This window comes from Ictidomys tridecemlineatus, chromosome 1, assembly GCF_052094955.1.
Source record: "Ictidomys tridecemlineatus isolate mIctTri1 chromosome 1, mIctTri1.hap1, whole genome shotgun sequence".
Taxonomy (NCBI): Eukaryota; Metazoa; Chordata; class Mammalia; order Rodentia; family Sciuridae; genus Ictidomys; species Ictidomys tridecemlineatus.
In genome coordinates this window covers 161,830,235-161,852,387 of record NC_135477.1, presented here as the reverse complement: position 1 = coordinate 161,852,387, position 22,153 = coordinate 161,830,235, and the positions used below count along the sequence as shown (strand labels likewise).

At 48.3% G+C, this 22,153-nt stretch overlaps 1 protein-coding gene across 1 annotated transcript in view; it reads right to left on the bottom strand.

Annotated features, from left to right (window-relative positions):
* Nucleotides 1–6,984: 6,984 nt before the first annotated feature.
* The window catches only part of LOC144367184 (transient receptor potential cation channel subfamily M member 8-like), a 31,037-nt gene continuing 15,868 nt past the window's right edge, over nucleotides 6,985–22,153 (bottom strand). Inside the window, 6 exon segments of the mRNA XM_078022656.1 lie at nucleotides 6,985–7,226; nucleotides 8,895–8,949; nucleotides 8,951–9,067; nucleotides 16,850–16,991; nucleotides 18,195–18,286; nucleotides 21,252–21,273. Of these exon segments, the coding sequence (XP_077878782.1) occupies nucleotides 6,985–7,226; nucleotides 8,895–8,949; nucleotides 8,951–9,067; nucleotides 16,850–16,991; nucleotides 18,195–18,286; nucleotides 21,252–21,273 (670 nt within the window).

Sequence of the window (22,153 nt, the reverse complement as noted above, 5' to 3'; positions counted from 1 at the left end):
CCACCAACCTTATGTGGTAGATTTTTTTAGGTGGAAGACAGACAGTTCTGTGCTCTGTCATAGCACAGCACACTGAATCCAAGAGTCAGCCTTGCACTTCTTCCAAATGTAGGTCAGGCTGCTTGGAAGCTAATACCAAGCTGTGCTACCCACCTTCTCTGGTTCTGATGCCCACAAAGGACACGTGTACTGCTGCTGCTGCTGCTGCTGCAGTAAGACAGATCCATGGCACCTCCCAAGTTAATGACATCCAGCCTAAGAACTTTCTAGAAATCACAGTTTCAGACTTTGTGCCAAACAACTGGCCCAAGTTATTGTCCCTAAAAGCATCTTGAAATCTGACCTATCTTATCCAGAATAGATCATACTGACTGCCCAAATACCAATGCACATGAAAAAGGTCTGCATCTGCTTCGATGGGTCAGATGCTGTCTGCAGAGGTTTTATCTGAAAGAAATTCACGAGTCCAGCTGAAGGGATGCACGTTTCTGCAGCTTCCAGTAGGGCCCTGGCCTCTCTGGCAGGTGGGCCTCCCTCCCTTTCTTAGGGCTCAGAATAGAGCTGTACCAGGAAGGGCCACACAGGAAGAGACGGTGCTGTGGCTTACCTGGTCACTGGGGGTCGGTTAAAACATCAGACACCTTCTAGATCTGCAGGAGGAGGGGTTGGAAACTGTAACCAGGGTCCAGTCCAGCCCCTCACTTGCTTTTTTTTTTACCATCCTTGAGTTAAGAATGGCCAAGAGGAGTAGAGGGACCAAATGGGTGCAAGTTCACGGGGCACTGCTTCTTTGGGTGCTTGGAACAAAGCAGAAACCCCAGCTGCCCAGACAGAGCAGGTCTGCACCCCTGACCCAGGGCCTGAAAAACATAGCTTTGTGTTTGTTTCATTCTCCATTTGAAAGAGCTCTGCCTCAAGGGTCACTGGGTCATTTCTTCCTTGGGAGAAACCTCCAAGGACATCTTGTTGTAACAGCAGCTTCCTCGGCACCTCAGGGGAACGTGTAGATTCCAGGACCAGCACCCTTTCCCCACATAAATGGTAACAACCTGCTTCCCACTGGGCAAGAGTGAGCTAGCAGAGGCCTGGATGTCAATCCCAAGAGCGTCTCTGCTTAAACCCCAGGGGCCCTAGTTGGCCATGCGGAAGCTGGCCTAGACACTGAGGTCCACCTTCCCTGGACGAAGGCAGCTTCCACAGCCCCCAGTCAGTTCCAGCTGGAGCCACATAGAACAGGGTCCCCCTGGGGTGGCTGATAGTTGGGCACTGCTTTGCTAAAGTACTTTATATATTGTTTAGCCATTATGTCATACCTGTAGAGGACAAAGGGTACTCACAGAGAAGGGCTTTCTGGTGCTAGCACGTGCACACTGCACCCCAGGGCCACACATGTGTAAGAGTGGCCTAGGGACCAGCCATGCCCAGGGTCTCACCACCCTACGGATGGTTCCCGTCTCCCCTCTAACCGCTGACCCCAGCCTGCCATTTTCCCTTCAATGCCACATGTCCATGGTGCCTGTGACCTTGAGCGTCCTGCCCCTGGTAACCCTTCTGTTGGCTGGAGGTGAGCAGAGATGACCAAAGTCAACCGCTGAGACCAGCTGAGCAGCCCCAGCTGAGCAGGGCAGGAAGAGGAAGCGAAACCCCACAGAAGGCCAAATTTTTAGAAATCCACTGAGCCTGGAAATGTCCCTAACAGATAACAGACATTTAGAATTCAGAGAGCCTTGTGCACAACGAAACCCAGAAGTATGTTAAAAGAATAATATGCCGTGACCACAGGGTGGAAAGATGACTAAATATTCAGAACAGTTCTATGATTTATCATTCGTATAATACATCATAATACTAGACAAAAAGGAAAATATGATCCCAATGCTGCTAGAAAGTCTTCTGGCCATGCCCAACATCCATTTCTGATTAGGAAAAAGAGAAGAAGAAAGGAGCTTAATAAATAGGGAATAAGAAGAAACTTCCCGAATGTGATAAAAAGAAAAGAAAAAAGAGACAGTTCAGGAAGAAGACTTGTTCTAAAAGAAATAAGCAAAACGTTAATAGCCTTCCTACGCATCAGAAAGTAGCCACTGGAAAAAACATAATAGCAATTCTGTTCACAACCATAAAGGGCTGGAAATAAATTAACAAAACTCTGCCAGACCCACAAGAAACCCAGGTGACTTTACTGAGAACTGTATATAGTTGAATACACAGAGATCAACTATTTTCTCTAGATAGTAAGGCCGACTTCTCCTAAATAATTATAAAAAGTCAGCATCACAGTAAAATTCACAAGATTTTTTTTTTCCTTTTGGAAGGAAAAAGAAAAGATTTGCAAGATGGGCTTTGAGCTTCTCCACACAATTAAATACACAAGAACAGCCAGGAAAGCTTGGAATAGGAATAATGAGAACTTGTACAACAGATGTTAAAATGATTTAAAAAAATTAACATTTCAGTAATGAAAGCCATTTGGTAGTAAAACCAAAATAGAAAGACTGATTACACCAGAATGCAAAGTCTGTGCAAATTTCACAAAGAAAGAGTAGATGCTAATCCCATGGCAGGACCTCAGGATAACCCCAAGCACAAGAAGCGGATCAGCTGGACGTGGCTTAGTGGACACCCCTCCCAGCTCCCGGCTGATCCCAACCTTCCTGGGCAGCCCAGCCGCCATGTCTATCCAGTACTGCCCCACGCCTGGGGGCCACCTATGTGCCCTCCAGCTGTGTGTGGGGCAGTTGACACATCCGGTTCCCTCTCATTCCCAATAACAGTGTGTTTCAAAATAACCAGAAGAGAGGAATCTGTTTTTCCAACATCAAGAAATGGTAAAAGCCTGAGAAACTGGATATGCTAATTATCCTGATTGATCACTACACACCATGTACACGTAGTGAAACGTCACACTGTGCCCACAAACGTGCACAATTATCACGTGGGGATTGGGAAAAAAGAAGACGCCATCTTTTCTGAAACTTAAAGGCAACTGAGCAGCAGTCAGGGAAAATGGTGAAGATGTCCTAGTTTCACTATTTTTGAAATGAAGTGACTTAATACGAGGGATAGGCAAGGGTGTGGGTGGATCTGAAGTGGGTTAGGTAAGATCAGAGAGGATGTGGCTGATAAGAGGAAATAAGTGTGATTATCCCAAGATGAGAGGGGAGGGGCCGGCAGGAAGCCAGCAGCCCCAGCAGGGAGTGGCACCAATAATGTCAACTCACTGGCTTTTAAGTGATAATTCAACTTAGTCCATAGTGTTGCTATCACAACCAAGATGGCGCCATGCACCTGTGTGGAGGCCCAGGAAATCTCCTTCACCTGCACGAAATGCCTGGGTCTTTAAAAGAACCTTCTGCATCCCACTGCCCACCTCTCGACCTCCTCCCAGCCTCATGCATCACCCCTGCTTCTCCAGCCCCCACGCCTCTCTGGGCTCCGGGTACCAGGACCTCTGAGCACGGCTCCTCCACTTGGTCACTGCTGACACCAGCTCACTGCCAATATTCCATCTCACATCATGACTTCCTCCCCTGTAAACAGCTTTTCCATGATGATCAGATTATGTCACAACATATCATAACGATATCTGTGATATCATATTATATAATATCATGTCATAAGGTCACATGTTGTTAAAGTAGCAGCAAGCCTTTAGTCTACACGGGGGATTATTTTCTTCCTCCTGCTTTTCTGCAAGTTGATAATAAGCATATATTGTTCCTAAGATTTGTAAGTAATCATTCTCGGAAATAAGTCTAGACCCCATGGTTGATGGGTCATGGCCAGAGCCGCAGTGGGTGAGTTCCCCTTCAGGACAGTGCTTCAAGGGCCACTCCAAGTTCACTTTGCGCCTCTGAGAAGCCACACAGGGCCTGGGACAGAGCATTTTAACGTAAAATAATCACAGATGTTTGCGACCATTTCCTTTGCCACTGAATACCGTCCTGAGAGCCCTGCAGCCTGCCTGTGTGACTCAAAGGTATGTGTACAGTGCCTTCATAAGGTGGCCTTTGGGCACGATGGAGTTTTTAAAGGAGAGTTTTGATGTGGCACCAGTCGGGGGTCATGGTCAGGGACAGCTCATACAGTAAGCCTTGAGCAACATTAAAAGTGACCAAAAACAGTGCTCTGAGGACCTAGCCCAGGAACCACAATGGCCCCTCCAGCTGCTCTCAAGCCAGGGAGTAACACAGGAAAAGGCCCTGGGGTAAGCCAGGCTCATCCGGGCTCCCAGGAAGGGGTTCCCAGCTCTCACTCTGAAGCACCAGAGGGGCGAGAACCGCTAGGGCACGGCTGGGGGCTCACAGAAGGAGACGAGTCCAGCCAGACCTTGGGGTTGGCCCAGATGTGAGCTGCAGATTGACCTCCTTACCCACCCCTGTCAGTTTGGGCTCTCGTCCCTTTGAACTCCAAATCCTACCATCCATGATCATGATGTAGATAATGGATTACAAACATGGCAAGGGCCTCGTAAACGGCTTTTGTGAACAATTTGCAACACAGATTCTGAGGCCAACTGAGCTGGTGCAACTCATGGGTCACAGCCTCGAGTTTAATTTCTGCAGATATATTCACTTCCAGTTTTTGCTGCACTCTCCAGGGTAAGCTCAATGGAATCTGTTGTCAATGTAGAGCACCAAGCCCCTCTCCACTGCCCTCTTCCTCAGGTTTGGGACCCCCTCTTCTTCCCTTGCTTGTGATACATCGCTATCTGTCACCTGCCATGTCTCTGCCGGCTGGGACGGTGGGCCCCTTGGACACGTAGACATCATTTGGACACTGTGACACTGTCTGGCTGGCTGAGGGAGAAGCTTCTGGGTTCCTGAGTCCCTCCCTAGTCACAGTGGGAGGGAAAGGGAGGCACAGTCCCTCTGGGAGAACTTGGGACACCAGTGGCCACATGGCCTCCGTATCTCCTGCTCTGCTGCTCACCACGAGGCTCCTCAGCAGTGACACACCAGGAAGCAGCCTCGTGACCACTGGCTGATTAGTGAACAGGACGTGCAAAGGACACTGTCCTCCTCCTTCACCAACCCACGAGGTCCCAGGGCTGAGATCAAGGTGCAGTCTCCACCCTCAGAGCCTCCTGTGCAGAAGAAACGTGCTTCGTGGTCTAAGGACCCCCTCCACAAAGGAAAGAGGTCATCAGGGAGGCTGAGCTCACGAAGGGAGAGAAAGGAGAGGACAGAGCCGGGAGTCCGGAAGCAGGACCTGCCTGCACAAAAGCATCGTGCTGAGCAGGTGGCCCTGCTTAGGGAGGAACAGGGGGACTTCCTGGGGGGCAGACCAGACAGCATGGGGACCTGACAGTGTATTCCAGGGTCAAGTCACACAGCCCTGGGGAAGATGAGGAGATTGGAATTAAAATAAAATCCTTTGAGGGTTCTAAGCAGAGCAAGGGATGCACTGGACCATGGGAGACCAGAAGGCCACTCCATGTGATGTCCCCAGAGGCACATGTCCCACGTAAATGTGCCTGCCTCTGACAAACAAAGCAGGTGACCCTCCTGCGTAGTCTGTACTTCTCACAGCCTCAGGCCTCTGTGTAGCAACTGACTTTCCTCGTTCTCTTCCTAAATTAAAAGGCAATATGTGGTTGTAACAAGTGAAATGTATAACTGAAGTTTTAAGATATTAGTGTTAGTGATTAGAAAATAAGAGTACACCCTAAAACTAATCTGCAATTTGTTTTTTATATTAAAAATGCCATCCTTCAATAAACACAGATCTTACTTTATCTTTTTAAGGATTGTATAATATTCTATAGTACAGATAAAAGACGCTTTATTCAATCATTCCTCTACCGACAGGTATTAAAAATGACCCAGGAAACACCTTCGTAAACGCGTCTGTCAGATTCCCAGGTGTGAGAAGGGTTGATTAAAGCCTGTGTGTTTTTCCCTTTAGTAGCTCTGATCAGATTACTTTCCAAAGACTTGGTGGCTGTTTGTGCCCCAGCAGCAATGTCACTTCCCAGCCTCGTCTGTGACACCACAGGCTCCCTTCAACTTCCACCCATCCAATGGTGCAAGACCAGCATCTGTCTTAATCTGAACTTTCCCTCCCAGCGGGGTCGAGCTCCTTTTCACATGCGTTTAGCTACCTGAATCTCCTCCTCTGAACGCAAGGTCATTGTCTCTAGCAGTTTTTCTCTGGGATCATCTTTTTATAAATTCAGGAGTTCTTCCTTTATTAGGAATTAAAAGCCTTTGTTCACCATATGCATCAAAAACATTTCCCCAGTCTTTACCACTGCATTTCGGCTCTCTTTTATCTTAAAAAAAAATTGTTTTATGAAACTAACTGTGTTTACTTAGTTTGTCATTCATAGCTTCTGGGTTTCTGGTTTTGACTGAAGGGTTCTGATCCACATCAAGCTGTAATAAATGATTTGTTAGATTTGTGTATCTGTTTGTGAACTTCTGAACTGGTGTGGCTGAAATACCGTCTACCCTAAAGGACAAATCCCCCCACTGGCACCACCACAGGGGACCCTGAAACCCTCTGGGAAGATGAAGTGTGAACGCACAACTGCGTTTTCTCGGTGTATGAAGGAGAACTGCCTAAGCCAATACAGATACGGTCAGGTCCTGGCAGGTCCCACTCAGCCTCGTCAGTCATGCGTCCCAGAGAAGACGCTCTCCGGGCTCCACTCCCTGAACTCCCATTTAAAGGGAACCGTTTAAAGCAGCAACTGAGCTCCTGTAAACGCTGAAATCTACACCAGCGAGTCCCATAGAGCACAAGCAACCTCCGAGCGGAGCAGAGCTGCCCCAGGGTCACCGTTGTGCCGGCATCCGGGCGCCTGGGGACACTGCTCATGGGTGCTGAACCCCCGGCCTCCATTTGTCACAGGTGGCTGGAGGTACTCACCACTGGTGTCAACTTAAGGCTCAGCTCCTAATGGTGCTTTAAGTCCCTTTAAGGCCCCAGCCCTGAAGACCCTGCTCTCAGCCCCTCCAGGGAGGCCCTTGGCTGCTGCGCTCACGGCCCTCTCGGCCTGCCCGCTGTGGGGTGGACCCCTGTGAACACATAACGGGGCACATACCCGAACATGGCGACCAGCAGGTTGACGAGCAGGATGTTGGTGGACAGCATGTAGATGCACACCAGGGGGATGGTGACCCACTCGGGGAAGCGGGGCAGGCTGTGCTCGTCCAGCTCCACGCACAGCGGCTTGGACTCGTTGCCGGTGAAGGTGCAGTGGGCGAAGTCCTACGTGGTACCTGAGGGGGTGGAACCAAAGGCCCAGTGAGGCCCCTCTAGAGGGCCCAGGGCCCTGGCACACCGGGGAACCAGGACGCAGTCACGGATATCCAAGCAAGGGACACACCTCAGAGTCACCTGTCCCTCCACTCCGTGCTTCCTGAGCTACCTCCCTGCTCCTTAGGGACTTCACTGAGGTCAAGATCAAGCAAGGGCACATGTCCCATGGCCTCCACGGGTCAGCGGGTACCCAGGCACAGAGCTTAGAAGTCCAGCCTGTGAGACACGCACAAGGGCTCTGAGGCCACAGACGGGGGCAGTCCACCCAGAGGGAAGGGTCTCTGAGCTGAGAGCAGAAGGCTGGGCAGGAGCCGGCCACGGGGGCGAACGGGAGGAGCAGGTGCCCAGGGCGTCCCAACAGAGCCAAGGCCTACGGCGTGGGCATCACTGAAGACATCATCCCTCCCAGAGTGAGAGATCTAGATGCCCAGCGACCGGACACACTTTTTTTTTTCTTTTTTAAATTTTTACACTAAAACTGCGGGAAGCCATCAGACTGTTTTAAGCAGGGGACAACACATCAGACTCTCCTCATCTGGCTGCAGCGTGGATGGGGGGAGTCAGAGAGGGAGCTGGGAGGTTGGGAGGAGGGTGCAGGCAGACAGAATGGGATGCTTAGGGTGGGCTGGGGGCGGGGACGCAGCAGGATGTCAAAGCATCTCAGAGACAAAGTCCACACAGCCAGCTGAGGACGTGGATGTTGGGGTGGACTCAGAAGAGGATCAAGAATGACATCGAGGCTCTGGGGTGCACAGCTGAGCTCATGGTGGGGAGACTGAGACAGAAAGATGGAGTCGCCCCCAAAAGGGCACACAGCACACTAAAAGCCGAGATTGCTGCCCCACTGGCCACCGTGTATGCTCCCAAGTGGGACCAAAACACCAACACGGAGGACCGGGGACAAACGCAATGGCTTATGGGAAACAGCAAGAACGGCGAGCAGATGGGATAAAAATGACGAAGAGGAGGAAGGACCGTGTTTCTAACGTCCTGGAAGAGGCTCCAGCACAGGGCGCCGGAGAGACTGAAGAAGAGAGAGCCACAGGACACTGAGAGGTGCCACCAATCAGGGCAGGCGCTGGCTCCAGGAGGCCGTAGGCATCATCTATGGCAGGCAGACAGGAAACGACGGCGGGGCTGATGTCAGCACCATAAAGATGCTTCGCACAGTTCCCTGCCAGCACCAGCACACGCCCTGCTCTGCTCACCTGCGCTGGGTATGGGCAAATTAAGCCACGGGGCCACCACAGCTGCCTCCCGAAACCAGCTGGCACTGGGCTGATGTAAAAGTTTAGATTCCAGGTTCAGAGCAAATTTCTCCACGATGCTCTTTTTGAAACAAATAGGTCCCCCGTTACCCTGTTGTAGGAAAGCACAGCTCATGAGCGGGGTTCCTCCAGCCACCACGTTACTCTGAAATCATTCTTCAAAAGGTTTGGAAAGTGAAATGCTGGGGACAACGGAGAATCCTGCTTAGGAGTAAAGACAAGGTTTGAGGATTGTTTCTTCAGTCCGTGGCTCCGCCCCCGCTCAGTGAACACATGGAATTGCTGTCAGGGTCAGCCCCGGAGGCTGCCTTCTGCTGGCCCCCTCCCAGCCCCATCTCCACCTGAGCCATGTCGGCTTACCATCCACGTCGCTGGGCACCTGGCCGACCATGGCCAGGTAGGGCTCATAGATCATGGGAGCAGAAGATCCACCTCCAGTGCTGCTCCTTTTGCCTCAGGATCCCTTGCCTGGCCACTCCGAAGGCCACCATCCACACGGCAAAGAGGAACAGGAAGAAGAAGACATCGACCAACTGCCAAGGAAGAACATCAGAACAGAGTCGGGAGCGTGCCCACGGGCAATGGGGCCCGCAGCCTGGCTGTTCTTAGTTAGCCCTGTTCCCAGGGCCCTGAAACTCTAGGTTACCTGTGCTCACTTGCTAATTTTTATTTTTATTTTTTTTTAATTTTTAAATTTTTTTTATTGGTTATTCACAACATTACAAAGCTCTTGACATATCATATTTCATACATTAGATTGAAGTGGGTTATGAACTCCCAATTTTACCCCAAATGCAGATTGCAGAATCATGTCGGTTATACATCCACAATTTTACATAATGCCCCAATAGTAACTGTTGTATTCTGCTACCTTTCCTATCCCCTACTATCCCCCCTCCCCTCCCCTCCCTTCTTCTCTCTCTACCCCATCTACTGTAATTCATTACTCTCCTTGTTTATTTTCCCATTCCCCTCACAACCTCTTATATGTAATTTTGTATAGCAATGAGGGTCTCCCTTCATTTCCATGGAATTTCCCTTTTCTCTCCCTTTCCCTCCCATCTCATGACTCTGTTAAATGTTAGTCTTTTCTTCCTGCTCTTCCTCCTTGCTCTGTTCATAGTTGCTCTCACTATATCAAAGAAGACATTTGGTATTTGTTTTTAGGGATTGACTAGCTTCACTAAGCATAATCTGCTCTAATGCCATCCATTTCCCTGCAAATTCTATGATTTTGTCATTTTTTATTGCTGCATAGTACTCCATTGTGTATAGATGCCACTTTTTTTTATCCATTCATCTATTGAAGGGCATCTGGGTTGGTTCCACAGTCTAGCTATTGTGAATTGTGCTGCTATGAACATCGATATGGCAGCATCCCTGTAGCATGCTCTTTTAAGGTCTTCAGGGAATAGTCCGAGAAGGGCAATAGCAGGGTCAAATGGTGGTTCCATTCCCAGCTTTCCCAGGAATCTCCAAACTGCTTTCCAAATTGGCCACACCAATTTGCAGTCCCACCAACAATTAACAAGTGTACCCTTTTCCCCGCAACCTCTCCAGCACTTGTTGTTGTTGGACTTCATGATGGCTGCCAATCTTACTGGAGTGAGATGGTATCTTAGGGTGGTTTTGATTTGCATTTCTCTGACTGCTAGAGATGGTGAGCATTTTTTCATGTACTTGTTGATTGATTGTATGTCCTCCTCTGAGAAGTGTCTGTTCAGATCCTTGGCCCATTTGTTGATTGGGTTATTTGTTATCTTGTTGTCTAATTTTTTGAGTTCTTTGTATTCTCTGGATATTAGGGCTCTATCTGAAGTGTGAGGAGTAAAAATTTGTTCCCAGGATGTAGGCTCCCTATTTACCTCTCTTATTGTTTCTCTTGCTGAGAAAAAACTTTTTAGTTTGAGTAAGTCCCATTTGTTGATTCTTGTTATTAACTCTTGTGCTATGGGTGTCCTATTAAGGAATTTGGAGCCCGACCCCACAATATGTAGATGGGAGCCAACTTTTTCTTCTATCAGACGCAGAGTCTCTGATTTGATATCAAGCTCTTTGATCCATTTAGAGTTAACTTTTGTGCATGGCGAGAGGAAGGGATTCAGTTTCATTTTTTTGCATATGGATTTCCAGTTTTCCCAACACCATTTGTTGAAGATGCTATCCTTCCTCCATTGCATACTTTTAGCCCCTTTATCAAATATAAGATAGTTGTAACTTTGTGAATTAGTCTCTGTGTCCTCTATTCTATACCATTGGTCCACTCGCCTGTTTTGGTACCAGTACCATGCTGTTTTTGTCACTATTGCTCTGTAATATAGTTTGAAATCTGGTATCGCTATACCGCCTGATTCACACTTCCTGCTTAAAATTGCTTTTGCTATTCTGGGTCTTTTATTTTTCCATATGAATTTCATGATTGCTTTATCTATTTCTTCAAGAAATGCCATTGGGATTTTGATTGGCATTGCATTAAACCTATAGAGAACTTTTGGTAATATCGCCATTTTGATAATGTTAGTTCTGCCTATCCATGAACAGGGTATATTTTTCCATCTTCTAAGATCTTCTTCTACTTCTCTTTTTAGGGTTCTGTAGTTTTCATTGTATAAATCTTTCACCTCTTTTGTTAGGTTGATTCCCAAGTATTTTATTTTTTTGGAGGATATTGTGAATGGAGTGTTTTTCCTCATTTCCGTTTCAGAAGTTTTGTCGCTGATATACAGAAATGCCTTTGATTTATGCGTGTTGATTTTATATCCTGCCACTTTGCTGAATTCATTTATTAGTTCTAGTAGTTTCTTTGTAGACCCTTTTGGGTCTTCTAAGTATAGAATCATGTCATCTGCAAATAGTGATAATTTAAGTTCTTCTTTTCCTATTTTTATGCCTTTAATTTCTTTCGTCTGTCTAATTGCTCTGGCCAGTGTTTCGAGAACTATATTGAATAGAAGTGGTGATAGAGGGCATCCCTGTCTTGTTCCAGATTTTAGAGGGAATGCCTTCAACTTTTGTCCATTCAGAATGATGCTAGCCTGAGGCTTAGCATAGATAGCTTTTACTATGTCAAGGTACGTTCCTGTTATCCCTAGTTTTTCAAGTGTTTTGAACATAAAGGGATGCTGTACTTTGTCAAATGCTTTCTCTGCGTCTATTGAGATGATCATATGGTTCTTATCTTTAAGTCTATTGATGTGGTGAATAACATTTATTGATTTCCGTATATTGAACCAGCCTTGCATACCAGGGATGAATCCTACTTGATCATGGTGCACAATTTTTTTGATGTGTTTTTGTATTTGATTCGCCAGAATTTTATTGAGGATTTTTGCATCTAGGTTCATTAGAGATATTGGTCTGTAGTTTTCTTTCTTTGAGGTGTCTTTGTCTGGTTTCAGAATCAGGGTGATGTTGGCCTCATAGAATGAATTTGGAAGAGCTCCCTCTTTTTCGATTTCCTGAAATAACTTGAAAAGTATTGGTATTAATTCTTCTTTAAAGGATTTGTAAAACTCCGCTGTATACCCATCTGGTCCTGGGCTTTTCTTGGTTGGTAGTCTTTTGATGGCTTCTTCAATTTCATCCATTGATATTGGTCTGTTCAAATTGTGTGTATCCTCCTGACTCAGTCTGGGCAAATCATATGACTTAAGAAATTTATCGATGTCTTCACTATCTTCTATTTTATTGGAATATAGGTTTTCAAAATAATTTCTAATTGTCTTCTGTATTTCTGTAGCATCTGTTGTGATATTGCCTTTTTCATCCCGTATGTTAGTAATTTGAGTTCTCTCTCTTCTTCTCTTTGTTAGCATGGCTAAAGGTCTGTCGATCTTATTTATTTTTTCAAAGAACCAACTTTTAGGTTTGTTAATTTTTTCAATAGTTTCTTTTGTTTCAATTTCATTAATTTCTGCTCTGATTTTAATTATTTCTTGCCTTCTGCTACATTTGCTGTTGTTTTGCTCTTCCTTTTCTAGGGCTTTGAGATGAAGTGTGAGCTCATTTATTTGTTGGTTTTTTCTTTTTTTGAGGAATGACCACCAGGCGATGAATTTTCCTCTTAAAACTGCTTTCATTGTGTCCCATAGATTCCGATATGTTGTGTCTGTATTTTCATTTATCTCTAAGAATTTTTTGATTTCCTCCTTTATGTCTTCTGTAACCCATTGATCATTCAGTAACATATTGTTCATTTTCCATGTGATGTAGGATTTTTCCTTCCTTCTTTTATCATTGATTTCCAGTTTCATTCCATTATGATCAGATAAAATGCATGGTATTATCTCCACCCCTTTATATTTACTGAGGGTTGCCCTGTGGCATAATATATGGTCTATTTTTGAGAAGGATCCATGTGCTGCTGAGAAAAAAGTATATCCATTTGATGATGGTTGATATATTCTATATATGTCAGTTAAGTCTAGGTTATTGATTGTGGTATTGAGTTCTATAGTTTCCTTATTCAACTTTTGTTTGGAGGATCTGTCCAATGGTGAGAGAGGTGTGTTGAAGTCACCCATAATTATTGTGTTGTGGTCTATTTGATTCTTGAACTTGAGGAGAATTTGTTTTATGAATGTCACAGCACCATTATTTGGTGCATAAATATTGATAATTGTTATGTCTTGTTGGTGAATGGTTCCTTTTAACAGTATATAATGTCCTTCTTTATCTCTTTTGATTAACTTAGTCTTGAAGTCGATTTTATTCGATATGAGGATGGCCACCCCTGCTTGCTTACGAGGACCGTGTGCGTGGTATATTTTTTCCCATTCTTTCACCTTCAGCCTGTGTATGTCTTTTCCAATCAGATGTGTCTCCTGGAGGCAGCATATTGTTGGATTTGTTTTTTTAATCCATGATATCAGCCTATGTCGCTTTATTGGAGAGTTTAAGCCATTAACATTCAGAGTTACTATTGATATATGGTTTGTACTTCCATCCATGTTTGATTATTTATCCTTTTTTTAAAAAAAAAAATTTAGTTTGTTTCTCCATGATTATTTTTCCCCTCGCCCTCTATCTTTACCGAGGCACTTCCGTCTGATGGTTTTGGTTATTGTTTTTCATTTCTTCCTCGTGTAGTGTTTTGCTCAAAATGCTTTGCAATGCTGGTTTTCTGGCTGCAAATTCTTTTAACTTTTGTTTATCATGAAAGATTTTTATTTCGTTGTCATACCTGAAGCTTAATTTTGCTGGATACAGAATTCTTGGTTGGCATCCATTGTCTTTCAGTGTTTGAAATACATTGTTCCATGACCTTCTTGCTTTCAGTGTCTGTGATGAAAAATCTGTTGTTAACCTTATTGGTTTACCCCTGAATGTAATCTGTCTCCTTTCTCTTGTAGCTTTTAATATTTTCTCTTTGTTCTGTATATTGGATATCTTCATAACAATGTGTCTTGGCATTGGTCTACTGTGATTTTGTGTGCTCGGTGTCCTGTATGCATCTTCAATTTGTATATCTGTTTCCTTTTTTATTTCTGGAAAGTTTTCTGTAATTATTTCATTCAGCAGGTTACTCATTCCCTTGGTTTGAATCTCTGTACCTTCTTCTATCCCGATGACTCGTAAGTTTGGCTTTTTTATGTTATCCCATAACTCTTGGATGTTTTTCTCGTGATTTTTTACCAGCCTTTCTGAGTTGGCTAGACTCTTTTCAAGATGAAATAATTTGTCTTCATTATCTGACGTTCTGGCTTCTACTTTCTCCATTCTGTTAGTGATACTCTCAATTGAGTTTTTAATTTGGTTTATGGTTTCCTTCATTTCTAAGATTATGGTTTGATTCTTTTTTATAATCTCTATCTCCTGATAAAGGTGCTTAACTTCTTCTTTTATCTGTTTGTGTAATACATTCTCAATGTGTTCTTTCACTGCTTGAATTTGCTGTCTCGTATCCTCTTTAAGGTTCCATTCCATCTGTCTAAGGTGTTCCTTGAGTTCTTTATATGACCATTTTTCTGATGACTCTAGGTCCTCCTGAATATTTAGGCTGTCCTGCATTGTTTGTACTCCTTTTCTTCCTTGCTTTTTGAAGCTGCTCATGTTACTTCTTGTTCTGTTTGACTGCTGAGTTACTGTTTACTCCTATAAATTTATTTGATGCTTGGGAGGAAAGGTATTAGAAGGGAAGGGAAAAAGTCACTAAAGAGAATGAGAATAAGCAGGTAGAATTCAAGGAAGGGGGGATAAGATAATTGAAAAGAAATGAAAAGACAAAAGAAGAAAAAAATAGGAAATAAAAAAAGAAAAAAAAATTTTTTTTAAATAATAAAAAAAATTAAAATTGGAAGAAAAAAAATTTTAAAAAAATTTAAAAACAAGAAAGAAAAATGAAAATGAAAGAAAACCCCAAATCAAAATTAAAAAAAAAAAAAACAACCAAAAAAAAAAAAAACTAATAAATGCAGTTTGATTAACTTCTCTTCCAGTAGGTGGCGCTGTGACCACCAGGCCAAGTTTCTCCTATCAATACGCGGAAAACAATCACTGTGCAGCAGCTCCTCCTCCCAGACTGGGCGAGTCTCCAATCCTGGGTGCCTAGGGCGTCCTCTTGTGTCTAGTCACTTCCCCACTTTTCCTCTAGCCAGGCCCCTCTCACAGGTGCCGCTCACCACAATACTGGGTACACGCCAGGTCTGCTGCTCCCGGGAGCCCTGTTGTCATGAATGACTGGGCACACTCTTCCAGTTTGCCATTCCCTCAAACCCTAAGTTTGTAGAGCTTGGGGCTGAGAATCCTCAGTGAATTTTACTGCCCCTCCGGTAGCCACACCCCCGGTAGCTGGTGCAAGAGACCTCAGCTGTCAGCACTGGTGGGAGCGGTAGTCCCGCGCCGCGGGTCTCGCGCCACCTCTAATTCCCTTGGTCTGGCTACCGTGCTCACGGGAGAGCTGGGAGAGGCCCTTACAGGAGAGCTGAGATTGGCCCTTAAGGTTTCCCCGATGTGTGGAGAGGGAAGGCTAGGGAATTACACACCTGTAGCCGCAGATTTCAATGAAGTTATCTCCTCCACCGCAGTCTGATGACGTCAGACTGTCTGCCATGGTGGTATCTCTTGCAAATGGCGACAGTTCGTTTCCCTTTGCCGGGTGACCAATGCAACGGGTGGGTCCTTACTGTCTCTCCCAAGCCCCGTTTCAAACCTGTGGCCACTACCTATGAAGGCTCGGTTGGCATTTACCTCCGTAGAATCAGAAGGGCTGACCGGTTGTTTCAGCCGGATGGATTAGTGCTGAGTCACAGCTGTTTGTCTGTGGGAAGCAGGCGAACGGGAGCTTGAATTCAGCCGATCCAGGTTCAGTGTGTGTTCTGAGAGGCCCAGACTGCTCGTCCCAGATCCACGTCAGCTCAGCATTGCCTAGTGATCCTGAGCAAACAGAATTAGGCTGTTTACGACTCCCTATGCCTGCACAGCTGAAGAGGTCAGAGACTTGATCTCTCCGCACCCGCCGCCATGTTGGAATCCTCACTTGCTAATTTTTAAAAAATGGCCGGCATCACTTTTGGGTCTGGGGACAACGCTTTTTCAGAATTAAACCTGAAGGATGCATGTGCGTCCACCAGTCTCCAAACCAGCTCGGCACCCGCCACTGAGTGACAGCCCAGCTCAAGAACATACAAAGACCTATGGGGAGGACCTCTCTGTGTCTAGACCTCATGTACTTGCATTCTTTAAACCCCTAAATTATTTCTGTAGGTTTCTTTTCCTTGGGAAACAAAAGCAGTTCTTATTAGACAAGAATGGACAATTTGATTTTTTTAAAGTTTTTGCACACACAGCATGACTTCATAGTGACTCCCTGCCTCAGATATGCTTTGAGCGAAAACCACAAGCTCAGCCTCGGTGTTGGAAAGGAACATCCAGATGAGCTCATCCAGGCCCATCTTGCTGCAAGACAGACAGTGGAGGTCTGAGCCACATGGAGAATCGGCCTAGGGAGCCACTGCCATGTGTGATTTCCCCTCTGGTGCCATGTGAGCCTGGGGGGTCCTCCCTGCATGTGTCCCAGGATCTGAGGTCAGGTTCCAATCCTCCCTTCCCTGCCCACACTCTTAGCAAATTGTTCAGACTCCACTGGAAGCACACTGTAAAGTGTGCATCTGAACACGGGTGTTTATTTCCTGCTCCCAGCCATATCTCCTGAAAGTTCAACCTGGGGGACGCCCTTCATGAGGACACGTGGAAGAAAGCAACCGTCACTGATTGAGAAATGCAACCATCACATTAGGGGAGAAAGCCTCCTGTCAATCATTAGTGGAACTGAACGGAGCAAGAGAACCGTGGCGAGAGGGACTCTTGGCTCTTACCATCCTCTGCAACATTATGATCTTGGGTCCTAAATTTCTGCTGACAGTGAAAATGTGGATCAACCTTAGGGTGAATATAATGTAATCCAGGCAGAAAATGACCCAGCCGGAGTACAGCGAACTTTTATTAGAGGGGTGCAGCCTGTGGAGAGAAGGAGAACAGATGTGTGGGACATGGACAAAGCATCGCAACGTCGAGTTTTTAAAGTAACCAGAGTCAGGGAGCGGCTGAGAGCCAGGAGCTGGGCATGTGGAACAGGACAGGAGTACCACCACTGCCCTCTGCCACGTGGGCACCGAAGAAGGCCCCAAGAGCTCTGGAGGCTCCTGGCTCCCTGTCCCTCATCCTCACGCCCTCCTGCCATCTTTGCTGGATCACAGGTAGGTGTCCAAGATGATGCCAACCCCACCCCAACCCCTGGACTTGGCTCTGCCAACTTCCCTCAAAAACTCACCGGGGTCTCCCTGACACTGATTAGCTAAGCCCTGCTACCAGAGGACACCCCTGTCAATTCTGAGATCCTCAACCCCAGCAGGAAGGATGAGGAAGAAATGGCGTGCTCGCCCCTTCACCGTGGAGGGCAAGCACGCCATCTTCACAGGGGCAAAAGGGAGCAGGTGGGCTCCTCTGCAAAGCGGCGCCTTGTGTGCCTGTCCATGACGCAGCCTCCCCTTTGGCCTGGAGGGACATGGGCAACGGACCACGCCTGGGGCTTCCCAACCCTTCCTCAGGGAGGGCGGCTGGTGCTTTGCCCTCAGGGGCAGCGTTGGATTTGTCTGCTGACACACTCTGGCTCCAGGATTGAGGATTGTGCTGGTAGCTGAAGGACAGCTCCGTGGTGGCCGGTTTTCAGGTTAAGGTCACACATGTCTTAGGTTACACACCCCAAATGAACCAGTAGTAGCCTAAGGTATCGACATCCTCCTCACTCTTTACTCTCCTCGGTATGGAGTTCCCTCTCCCCAAAGCCTAGAAGGCCAAAAGGAAAGATCACAGACCCCCGGGAGGGAAGAGAGGAAACGCTGACCAGGCTGACCAGGCTGACCAAGCTGACCAAGCTAACCAAGCTGACCAGGCTGACCAGGCTGACCAGGCTAACCAGGCTGACCAAGCTAACCAAGCTGACCAAGCTGACCAGGCTGACCAGGCTGACCAAGCTGACCAAGCTGACCAAGCTGACCAAGCTGCCCAGGCTGACCAGGCTGACCAGGCTGCCCAAGCTGACGGGGGTCTTTCCCAGTCGACTCCAAGCAACAGCCCCATGGGCTCAGAGGGTCCAAGAGTTTTTCTCCACTTTGGTGCCCACAACATCGAAAATTAGGGAAAGCAATGAGGAAAACTCACCGAAACACAATCCCCGCTATGAAGTACAACAGCCCCAGCGTGTCCATGACATTCCACAGGTCGGTAAAATAATTCATCCCGTTCATGTACCACTGCAGCCCAGGGGAAGAGAGAGGTGTCAGCAGCCTGGGACCACCGTGTGCTTCCCATCCTCCCCAGGTCCACTCTGTGCCAAAAGAGCCCTAACACGCCCTGCCACCCGGGGGACCCGAGGCTGGGCTGGGCGCCAGTGGCTCTGCTATTCATGTGTTGCTGGTCTGTCAGGAGGAAGGTCTCCTGGTCCTCCTTCAAGATGAAGCCGCAGAGGGCAAGCACCACCTGCCAGGGCACCTGGGAAGCACGGGGCCACCTTGCATGGTGAGTAGCACAGTCACACACCTCACAGTTACAGAGGGGCCATCCCTACTGGGCTCGTTGTCTGCTTCTGTATCCACGTAAGATTTGTCTGGCACCTGACAGTAAAAGGCCTTAACTAAAGGATATCCAGGAGGAGACGCCTCTCTAGCCACTGTAGACTGGAGTTGGGGAGTCCCAGGGGGGTCCTCTAACTTGTCATCTGTCCTCCTACTCCAAGTATGTTTCCTGAGGGCCCACAGGATTGCAAACCCTGGGCCAGCCTCCTGGGACACAGAGAGATCAGTGGGTGCAATACCGATCCTCAAGGAGTCCACTGTTCCATGGAAAGACAGGTGTAAACCATGTTAAAACCAAATGTGAAGAGGATGGGAGAGAAGGCAGAAGTTCACCGGGGAGTAAGCTCAGATAAGGGCCACCATATTCACTGTGCACACCAAGAAAGCCATGGCAAAGAGGGCCCAGAAGGGCGAGGCCCACTCATCTCTCCATCCAATATGGCCAGTACTCGGGTCCTGCTTCCTACCCTGACCCAGACACCGAGGCCTGGAGGCTAAGGCGCCACCCTGAGCAAGGCCTCCCTGTTCTCAATCTCCAGGCCCCTCAAGCTCCCACCGGAAGGAGTCAAGACGCACAGCCCACTTCCCAGGCACCTCCTTCCCCACGAGTGAGTGGAAAGAGCAGCTGAGTGGGCAACAGAGGAGGCTGCTGGGAACCACTACCCGTGGGAGGCCACGGCTGGAGCAGCCCTGGATGGACCGCGTGCTGGGAACTGACCACTGGGGAGGTGGCAGGGGTGTCCACCTGGCTGGGCAGCATGATTCCAACTGCCATTTGCTTTTCCTGTGCCTGGTGAGACGAGGGTCTGCCCTGGCACTGGTCTGCCCCTGCCCTTCGGGACCCAGGCAGATACCAGCAGCCTACACAGCCTACACGACCTTGCCCAGGTCACCTTCAGAAGTCACCCTGGCCTTCATGCAGACACCTTAGGCCAGTTCCAGGGCTCCAGGAACCAGTGCTGGGAGAAAGCTCTTTTTATTTCTTCTTCTTCTTCATCATCATCATCATCATCAATGAGAGGAGGCCTCTTCTCTGAGCTTAAGGGCAGAGGCAGACTGAATTTGTAAACTACCAGCATCATGTTGCAGGTTCTCTCAGGATCTGGGGACACGGTGGGCCTCGAGATTGAATGGTGCTCTCTGTGAAGGTGCAGGCGACTTGCCCCATCTTAAGCAAACACTCATGGTGCCTGCTTAGCAGAGCCCAGGTGATTTAGCAACTGTGCCGTGCTATTGACTGTCCTGGTTAAAAACCCCAAGTCAGCACATCAGTATCTGCCTCCAGGCCGAGATCACCTGGAGACACTACAGAGCAAGGCTCTTTGACTCCCAGACACAATTTAAATCAGGTGGCCTCTATTTCGGGGTTGTTTTCCTCTCATAAATGTGAATCAGTTTAATGAAAACCACACCCAGCCAGCAGAGCCACTTCCTGGGGGAAAACTAATCCCTTAGGAGTCCAAAGGCACTGGCTGCAGACAAGAAGGGAAACAGCGACCCCAAGTGGCAGGTTCTTTAACAACAAGCCCCTCACAGCTACAGTCTGAGGACTCCCTGGATCCAAGGCCAAGCAGCCACACGGCGGGCAGGACCACTGAGTTAACACAGGTCAGTGCTGGACCAGGAACACTGACTGGACGCCCTCAGTACCACCTACCAAGCACCCCCATTCTGGACGCAGAGGGTAGGGGCTCTCCAGCTTTGCAGGCCTCCCTTCCTCCAGTAGCCCCAGGGAAGACTCTAGCCCACTTTCCCTTCTGATGTTCCTACCCACCTGCCCTCTGTCCACTCACACTCCATGTCCCTACCCTGAGCCCTCCTTGCTCCCAGCCTAACCTGCCCCAGGCCTTCTCCAAGCAGGATAGCTGCCTGGGTCTCCCCACACAGGCCAAACAGGTGACTTAGTGGCAAAATGCGAACAAGATGCTTGTATGGAGATGTCTGTGATGGCAGCAGTTCCCCTGGGCCAACCTGTCCTATGGTGCTGGCCCCCACTCAGCTCTCCTCAAGAGCTCCTGGAAGTGACCCACCAGTCACCCTAAGGGGAAAGCTCCACGGGCCAAAGGTATTTGTCTGGTTCATTCTGTATCTTCAGGGTCTCAGGCAGGGCCTGGCATGCAGTAGGTGCTCACTGAATACTTGGTGAAAAGACAGAACACATGGAAAGGGACTGGGCTTCCAGAGTTAGGCCAGTCTCCCTGCGGTCCCAGCCAGGCCGGGCTCTTCCTTCCATGGCAAACAGAAACACGCCCTTTTCTCAGCTTCATGGTTCCTGTAGATGCCTAAGGACCCGCCTGGCAGCTTCTGTGTCCTAATGGGACGGGAGCAGGGTCAGGGATGAGACTGGCGGGGCAACGTGTGAGAAGATGAGGGTGGCAGAAGCAGGAGAGCATTTCTTACTGTTTACCAACATTCCAAGATGAGGCACCAAGGTCCCCTCCGCTTGGAAGGCTTCCCTGAGCACCTTGATGCCAGGGAGCACCTCCGGGTGCCTTGCTCCCTCCCCGTCCTCACGACTCACTTTCCACTTCCCTTTGCTGCTGCCACACAGTAAGTCAGGGTAGAACTATGTACAAGGCTGGCCGCTGCAGAGCAAATGGACCGTGTGATGGGCTGAATCATGTACCCCAAATGGAAGTCCCACCCTCTGCACCTCGGAGCAGGACCTCGTCTGGACAGGTCACGGTGATGTGACTGAGTGAGTCAGGAGGGAGTCGAGTGAAGCAGAACGGTCCCCACCCAAAGTGACCACTGTCCTCTGGAAATGGGGAAATCAGAACACAGACAGGCTCCCAGGGAAGACACCACATGGATGTGACACAGGGTCACAGTGTTGCTTCAACAGGCCCAGGGACAGCAATGATGGCCCAAAACTACAGAAGCCGGGGAAAGGAGCCAGCCCCGCCCACACCTGACCTCAGACTCCAGGCTCCAGAACTGTGAGCAATGAGCCCATGCCACTGAAGCCACCAAGCCATGGTGTTTTGTCACCACAGCCTTACAAACCATCACAAAGCATGACCTGGACAGGGCCGTGGCCTCAGGAGGCAGAGCATGGGGCTCCCTTGGGGCTGTCGTGAAATCGGGAAAACTCTCTGCACCCCTGCAGGACCTGGGAGAGCTGCAGGAGACAGCCCACCCGGCAATCGGCCCCGTCCAGCACTGATGGTCACTCAGCCCTTCCTCTTCACCTCCACCCAAACCTCCCACCTCAGGGCACAGGAAGACAGGAGCAGGGCACTGGCCCAGGACCTCCCACTCCTCCCACCTGGCAGACATAATGGATCAAGATGCTCCCTGCTGAGAAGACACCCTCAGACTCTTCCCACCCCAGGGGTCCTGGAAACCACACACCCACACAGGGAAAGGCTGCCAGGGCCCTGTGACGAACAGGACAGAATCTTCTATCACTGGGCCTACTACTCCCCAAACTGCAAGCACCTCGTATGTTCTAAGGGCCCGGCACACACTGCGGAGCCCACACATTTTGAGGCTTGGGCTCAGAAGGGACCACAGCAGTGGCGGCAACAGCCAGTTCCTAACAAG